Source organism: Alligator sinensis, unplaced genomic scaffold (genome assembly GCF_000455745.1).
Source record: "Alligator sinensis unplaced genomic scaffold, ASM45574v1 scaffold705_1, whole genome shotgun sequence".
NCBI classification, from domain to species: Eukaryota; Metazoa; Chordata; order Crocodylia; family Alligatoridae; genus Alligator; species Alligator sinensis.
In genome coordinates this window covers 512696-520455 of record NW_005842663.1, presented here as the reverse complement: position 1 = coordinate 520455, position 7760 = coordinate 512696, and the positions used below count along the sequence as shown (strand labels likewise).

The 7760-nt window shown below is 44.6% G+C and overlaps 1 protein-coding gene across 12 annotated transcripts in view; it reads right to left on the bottom strand.

The window, feature by feature from the left end:
• ERGIC3 (ERGIC and golgi 3) overlaps window positions 1-7754 on the bottom strand; it is a 70263-nt gene extending 62509 nt beyond the window's left edge. For 10 of the 12 annotated variants that reach the window (XR_003096270.1, XM_025215725.1, XM_025215730.1 and 7 more), the window contains exons 1-5: window positions 7060-7754; window positions 6828-6898; window positions 5433-5520; window positions 3818-3937; window positions 1027-1120 (exon numbers count right to left, since the gene is read on the bottom strand). Coding sequence is in view for 11 of the 12 variants with exons in the window: in XM_025215725.1 (XP_025071510.1) it covers window positions 1027-1120; window positions 3818-3937; window positions 5433-5520; window positions 6828-6898; window positions 7060-7117 (431 nt within the window). In the remaining variant the exon portion in view is untranslated. Of the gene's footprint in view, window positions 1-1026; window positions 1121-3817; window positions 3938-5432; window positions 5521-6535; window positions 6803-6827; window positions 6899-7059 lie in introns of those variants that run through there. The other 2 variants (XM_025215722.1, XM_025215721.1) reach the window with 2 other exon arrangements.
• Window positions 7755-7760: the final 6 nt, after the last annotated feature.

Below are 7760 nucleotides of genomic sequence, written 5' to 3'. Positions count from 1 at the left end.
CTGAAGAACCCTCCCACCCCCCTCCTCCACCTCCCTGCCCCGCTGCAGCCTCAGCCTGGCAGGGACACGCACACACGTGCACGCACGCGCACACACACACTTACTTGCTGGGGCCTGTGCAGAGATGCATGTGATGGTCCTGCCTCCAATCGGCCTGCCCCCCATCCCCCAATCAGCTCCTTGCCAAGGCAAGCCAGGAAGCGCTGGGAAAGCAGAGCCTGAGCAAAATCCTGCACATTTTCTGATATTTAAAAAAACCCACCCTGACAGAGATGGGAAGACCCAAAAACAGGACATGTCAGGGAAAACCTGGACGTATGGTAACCCTACCCCAACAGACACTGGCCTCTCACATACTGTCATTCTCAGAAGGGATCATCCCAAAACTACAGATCCACATGTGAATTCTCAAAGAAGAATTCACATACAATATGGGGTTATTCAACAGATGGGCAAATGCTTGTAAAAGGTTAGGTAAACAGGGTTTTCTGATATCCGAGCTCAGAAGACACGCAAAAGTACCACCCCACCTCCCAGTTCCACACAAGAATACTAAGGAGGATGCATTGCTTGTCTCATACCTTAAGTGTGCATGCATCTACCCAGTCTCTTCCCAGATAAGATTAAGGAAGCACCCCCACCTCTCACATACTATATTTGCCTGCTGAGACTGTATAAGAAGCATCTGTGGATAAAATGCACGCTTAAAAAAAACCCACAAAACAAAAGTATTAACTTGGGGGGGAACAATTTTTTTTCCCCCCCATAAAGCTTGACCAAATACAAATATTTCAATTATTTTTTTTACATGTAGCTTTGGTGTACAAGACCCATGTTAATTTTAGATTTCCTTTTAAACATTAGAAAGTACAGTAGATCTAGAGATTACAGAAGACTTTCATTCAGTCTCTTCTTCTAAATCAAGACATAGGAGTGTGCAGATAGAAGTGTGTGTTCCTGACAGGTCAGCGTTAGGATACAGCCCCCCGCCTCCCAAAGGACACACTCAGAGAAGCCTTCTTTTACCTGATATCCTCAGATTCTGCTCCATAACAGCTCTCACAGCGATCAGCATCCAAGGAATTTGGATCAAACACTTTCTCCTCTTCTTTTCCTAGCTCTAAAACAAAGTAAGATTTAAACTGGGGAAACAGGTTTACAAATGTTAGTGTTGCCTTATTCTTTTCATTTTATTTCATCCTGGCTATGACCTGAACTGTGCGCCAGCAGTGTCAAGTCTGGTAACAGAATTTAAGTTGACCCCGTACCAAGAACTTCTTTGAACCTTTTATGAGAGTCTTATTTAGGTGTTTTACAAGGCCAGACAAGAAGTACTTCTCATGAGAAGAAAAGTCAGCCAACTATTCCTCATGGACTGACTTAGTAATGAGTTTCCATGTATTTTACTGTGCAATGCTATTCAGCATGTGAACCAACCATGGCTAGACAATCATATACAGGGCCCCATGACCAGGACTGCTCAATCTTTTGCAAGGCTGCTACCAGTGCAGAGAAGGCAAAACAATCTTCCTCTAGTCTGAAAATGGACTCAGCTCAAACTGGAAGGGTGAGAAAAGTGCATGCCAGCAGTCTACAACCTTTGCAACCCTATGGGCAACACTACTTAGTACGTAATATATTCTGGATGACATATATTGCTCTCCTTGTCAACCTTTAATTTTTTAATTTCTACAAACAATATCAGAGGCTCCCACGTGCTCTTTTTGAGCTATGAGTTGAGAATCATTGCTTCAAGGGGCTGTTTGTTGTTTAACCTAATCTGTATCTCTCTTTTATTTTATAACCAGAAAGCATGCATATGGTTAATTTTCTTTGCAGAGTCTATATATCCTTATTTTATTGTGAAATGTCCCTGAACTACAAGCCAGGGTTATCCACAGGGAAGCAGCATTCTGTGGGGAACATGCATAAACTACTGAAGACAACTGGAGAAGTCAGCAGTAACCTCAGATACACAGGCTGTTGGATTGTGAGGTCCTACACAGGCAGTCTGCACACTGGGAGTCTGCCTGAGATGTCAGGATGAGAGACAACATCTAGACACTGCTAAGACCAGGGGTGGACAAAATGGTCAATCCAGTCAGCAGCCAGACTCTATTTCCTGCATGGCTGTAGCTGGTCTCCATGGAGACCCCAAACGCAGCTGCATGTGAAAGCTTTAAGCTGGGGTTGCCATGGGGACCAGCCTCAGCCATGGCGGGGGCAGAGCACAGCAGGGGGCTGCTCCAGAGCTGCTGGGATCTTGCAATGGGGGCAGCTTGCTCTGGAGCCAGGGCAAAGCCACGATTTGTAGCTTCTGTGCTCTGGGCAGGGGTGCGTAAGCAGGGAATCGCAGCTCTGCCCCAGCTCCTTGCAGTGGTGACAGCCTGGTCTGGAGCAAGGTCAGACTGGGAAATGGAGTCCACTGCTGACTGGACTTTGCCTGTCCCTGGCTTAGACCCTACTCACTTAGAAGCACATGGGAGCCAAAGGAAAGCAGATTGCTAGCTATCAGCCAGCTAGCAGAGCTATCACAAACTGAAACAATCCAATCCTCCCTATCCCAAACCAAAAAAAAAATCCAGTCTTCATAAGCATGACAGTCAATGTGAACAAGTTCTGTGCGTTCAGTGACAGGTCAAGAGATTCAGACACTATTCCTCCATTTTGTCATCCCTTTTATCTAATGTAAAATTCTGTTCTCTATCCGCACTGGCCTTTTCTTTACTAATATCCCTGCTATTTCTAATCCTTGTGCAGCTGCACTGAACATATAGAACCCTGGGGGTACATTGATTAGACCTGCTCTGGCAGTTAAATACACAACAGACAAAGCCCTACCAAATGCTGCACCAGCACCGCTATTCTGTGAACTCGGTTTTGCAATAGAAAGTACTTCTGGGGGAAAAAGGACTAGTTTAGAAGAAATCTAGATAGCCTGTGGCTTTCTGGTTGATGCTCTCAGCTGAAACACCTTGAGATGCCAAGACCAACCTAACATATGTTCAAAGGAACCAAGTCACACAGACTCAAAGGACAGAAAAAGAAACAAAACCCCCCAAAAAAACAGTAGGCAGTGAAAGACACCTTTACAGCAGGCTCAGTCACAGTGTTGGGGCTGCTTAGATCTGTAGAGAACACCGATTTATGAAGCTGCATTTGAGATCATGACATTAGAATTCTGTGAACTTGCCACTCAATTGTCTAGAGCAGGCATTAGCAACCTACAGCCCACAGGTCAGATCTGGCCTGGCAAGCAACTGCATCCAACCACCAATGCAATAGTATAAGTGGGCACCAGTGCCAACCTAGAAGGGGCACCTTCAAGTCTCCTCCACTGCACATCTCCCTTTGTCTTACTGCATCAGTTTTTCCACAGTGCAGCCTGCTGCCACCACAGCCCTCCCTCCTTCCTCTCCTGTGTCCTCTTACTACAACTGCCAGTTCTTTCACTGCTGACTGTTTGCAGCAGCCAGTAACAAAGGAATCAGCAGTGAGAGGTAAAGAGTGACAGCGGTGGTAACTATAGTAGAGGGGCGTGAAAGCAAGAGCAGCTCTTGGCACAGCACAGGGAGGGCTGGGATAGCAGCAGGCAGCTTGAAACATTAGCCATGTAGCAAGCCCACCTTCAGAGCCAGTTGCCTTATACTGGCCTGCCGCTCCTTAAAGATTGCTGACCTCCAGACTAAGACGTTTAGATTGAAGTAGTAACTAAAGAATGTTTCAAGTAGTCCTTTTAGAAGGCAACAGAGGCAGACTGGGAATGGCAAGACCAGCAGGGAATCTATCAGAAGAAGGCACCAGAGCTATGCATTACCATGTCTCTCAGCCTCTGGAGTCACGCGACTGCCATCTTTATCCAAACGTTGTTTGAAGAGATTGTGCTCCACATCTAGCTGCTGCTCTCCTGCCACATCCATTGCATCAATGCTCAAATCTGAAACCAGCAAGCAAACAAAGCAGATTAAAAGGTTCTCCATGGTCTACAGAGAAAAAAAAAAACCTAAGAAACTATCAGCCTTTTAATAAGGCCTGGAATGAAAAGTTTATCTGAAGGTTAAGAGGGAACATTGGAGCTGAAAGGGACAATATTCAGAGTTGTCTGATAGTGGCCGAGAGCTTCAAAACGATAAAATTGCATTTCTACATGTCAAACTGCTATACCAGGAATACAGTCCTCAACTGACTCTTGTAAGACTATTTCTCACAAGAAAACATGCTTGTGCTAAGAAACTAAGGCCATTTGTACCAACATCAAATGACCTGATCACCTGGGTTGTGGGGGTGGGGAGTGAAGAGCAGAAGCAGGGCTGGGGGCGTTTTCGGGGAAGTGAGAGGCACTAGCAGGGCTGTGGAGGGGCATGATGTGGCAGTGTCAGGATCTGTCTGCTACTCACTCCTGCAATGTCACTATCTTCCCTGGGGAACACTGCCTTATCTCCTGAGCTGTCCGAGTTAAATATTGCCAGGGAAGAAAATGACTCACTTAGGGTGGCAGGATGGAAGGCAGATCTGCAAAGTTTATAGCACGATATATTATACTTAATTTTTTTTTTTACAATAACCTGTTAGCTACAGACATAAAATATGAAACAGAACATATAAATCTGCTCACATTAGAAAATATGCAATAGAAATTAAAGAGTACAGTATTTAATCGCCTTAGTTTTCCAATTAGTAATCTAAAACAAAACATTTTATTCCTCAGAGAAAATGTGAAGATCCAGTGCACAGTATATCTAATACTAACTAACTAAAATACCTCAGTTATTGGTGATCAAAACAGTTAGAAAGACTTCCTTCATCAAAAATACCACAAACAGATCAATTGATTTGATTCCAACATTTTATAAACCTTGTAATTTAGCTACAAAGTCTAATAAAAAGATTTTTGGACAAATTATTAGAGTGAAAATAAGTGCCACAAGCCATCAGTAGCATAATGAACTTGATTCCACATAACTCAAATATGTAAATTCAGAATTTAAACACTGAAGTCAGGAAATAACAGCTGTCCCTCCTTCAGTGTCTTCTGCAGAAGGTTCTGAAAGAACAATAGAAACATTAAGTGCAATGGGATCAAGCCCTTGTCAGTGGCAAGTACTGAATTCATTTCACTGTCAAAACCAGGCTCTTTCAGCACATGTGGATTTCAAAGTACTTTTGACAAGTGGCTAAATAGCATTTTCTCCATTGTACCACCTGGAAAAATGAGATGAAGCACAAAGATCAAAGTCACTATTGAGTAAGTGGCAGTACCAAGGAGTCCTGACTATTTTTATGTTTTCATCCTAAACATAGCAAAATCCTTTCTTTTAGTGCTCAAAGGACAAGCAGCCAACTTGGACTGGGAACATTAATGGTTAGGGTATCTGGCCTCCTGCAGAGAATAATAACTGCCTTGCTCTCAATTATGAAAAGAATTTACTCACAAGCACAAGGCATGTGTGGAAAGATAACATCTATATTGATCTTCAGTTTGTCTCCTCTTGATTTGTCAACATATAATTCAGGATGAACCTAAGAACAAAGAAAAGTAAAGTTTCATTACACTTGGAAATGCACTGCAATATGTTTTCTCTTGTTTCCTCTCCAGGCCAGGAGCCTCAATCATTTCCAGAGTCCTCCCTGACATGCAAAAGATTAGGAGATGTCCAAGCTGGTGCTTTTCAGAACACAGCAATAGCACAGCTGGGGTACCTTTCAATCCTAGTTGAACTTTTACCGTCCCCAATGCTTCTAGCAAGCAAAGCAGCAATTTATTAAACTTTAAAATATTTTAAATTGCTTTTAATTTTCTAAAGTTACCATTTACTTCTTTATTTCCATAGGGAGCCTGCAGGAAGACAGGTGGGCTCTCTCCTACTTTTGATGCAGGCAAGTGATCTGCTTGTACAAGAAGCTAGAAGACCAGCAGCCTAATTCAGGGGTTGGCAACCTACAGTCTGCAGGCTGCATCCAGTCTGGGAAAGTCCAACATGGCCCAGAGCAGCACAGGGGATCAGGCAGCGTACAGCTGCACCATGCATCTATCTTCTCTGCACCACCCTTCTCCGCAGTCTGAGTTTACCATTACTGTAGATGGGTTGGGTATCTGCAGGAAGGGTAAGTGCAGACAGCTTGAGCTCTGGGGGAATTGAGGAGTGGTGGAAAAATGAGGCCTGCAGCAAGTCACAAGCTCTGGCCCACAATGGCAAAAGTCTGCCAATGCCTGGCCTACTTTGCTTCTTTCTCCAGAAGAGGGACCCAGTCCCTAGCTCAGGCTGACAGGTGCAAAAAGCCCAATTTGAGGCATGGGAAGACAGTGATCAGGAGAAAGAGGCTGCCAGTACTTCAGTGTCTCTCTTCTTTGAGGGAGGAAATTCACTCTCCTATCATCACATGGGCTGTATGCAGATTTAGTCCCATTCCAAAACACAGTAAAATAAAACATTAGCAGAAATCAACAACCTATTTCTTTCTCTGGATCAAATCAGATCTAGACCAAAGACTGCAAAAAGCAGTGAACCTCTAATTTTGTATGAGAGAAACTTACATTAAATTCTAGTTCACTGGAGCAACAAAGCAATATCCAACTTAACAGCAATACATCATGGACAGGATGTCTTCTGAACTGCCTGGAATCCATTCAATATGTTAGCATCCAAAGGAAAGGAAAGAAAGGTAGCAAGGGAATAACCCATGGCTTACAAGACTCAAAAGCCTGGCTCAGGCATGGAGAAAGATCAGTCCTGGGTTCAGCCTTAATTTTGTATTTAGTCTCCAAAAGTAGGACAGTGCACGGAAGCCACATGCCCAAAGAGGCAGTAATACCCAGTTCTACTTACTTCCTTAGTGAGGTAGTATTGCAGCTCTGAAAAGAACAGCACCAGCATGATAAGCCCACTGATTACTGTCACTGCAAATTGAAAATAAAAACATTAGCAGGGGCTGTGGTGGATAAGTCTCAGTATTAAGAACAAACATATTACAGGCGGTGCAGAAAGCACTTATGCAGCACGTAAAGACAGCATGACCTCTGGCTCATTTTGCTTGACACTTCCCATTGTTAGACCATACCTTCAGTTGCTTTAAACTTTGACTTCAACCATTTGAACTGAAATTTTCCATGCCTCATGAGTATGCCAGACTTTTCTTTTCTTTCTTTTAATTTTAGCCAAGAACTCAGTTCTTTGCTAGAACATGACAAAAGAACACAGGTGTTTCACTGACAAGCTCCAGGGCTTCCATGCTATGGAGCAAACTTTGAATTTAGAGTAGATTGCCCTGGGATCACACAGGTGACTTCTGGTACCCCTCTGCGACTGCTTCATATCTGCAGATTTCCTATGTACTGGGCATACTTCAATCCCCAACTGTTTTTGTTCCCTACCCAGACTGCACGTGTGAACCCCATGAAACAACCAAGCTGGCTTCCTCAGAAGCCCTGGGGCTGGCTTCAGCTGGGGCTGGGCTGTGCCAATGCAAGTGCTGGGATTTAAAACACCCAGAGGTTCCTGGCCAGAAGGTCTTTCTAGAAGGTGCTGGCCAGGCAAATCGTCATGCGTGGGACCAGGAAGACGTTTTATCCCTGGACGACGGGGGGTTTGTTTTCTTCTGCGGCAGGCCGCCAGGACTAGCCCTCTTTCTCTGACTTCCCCGGGTATTTTAACTGCTACCTCCCATCCTTGCTCGCACGTGGGGCGCGAGCGAGACCGCCCTTCCTGCTGTGCCCCGAAAGCAGAGCGGCTCCCTCGCCCGCCCCTCCGGATCCAGGCCGC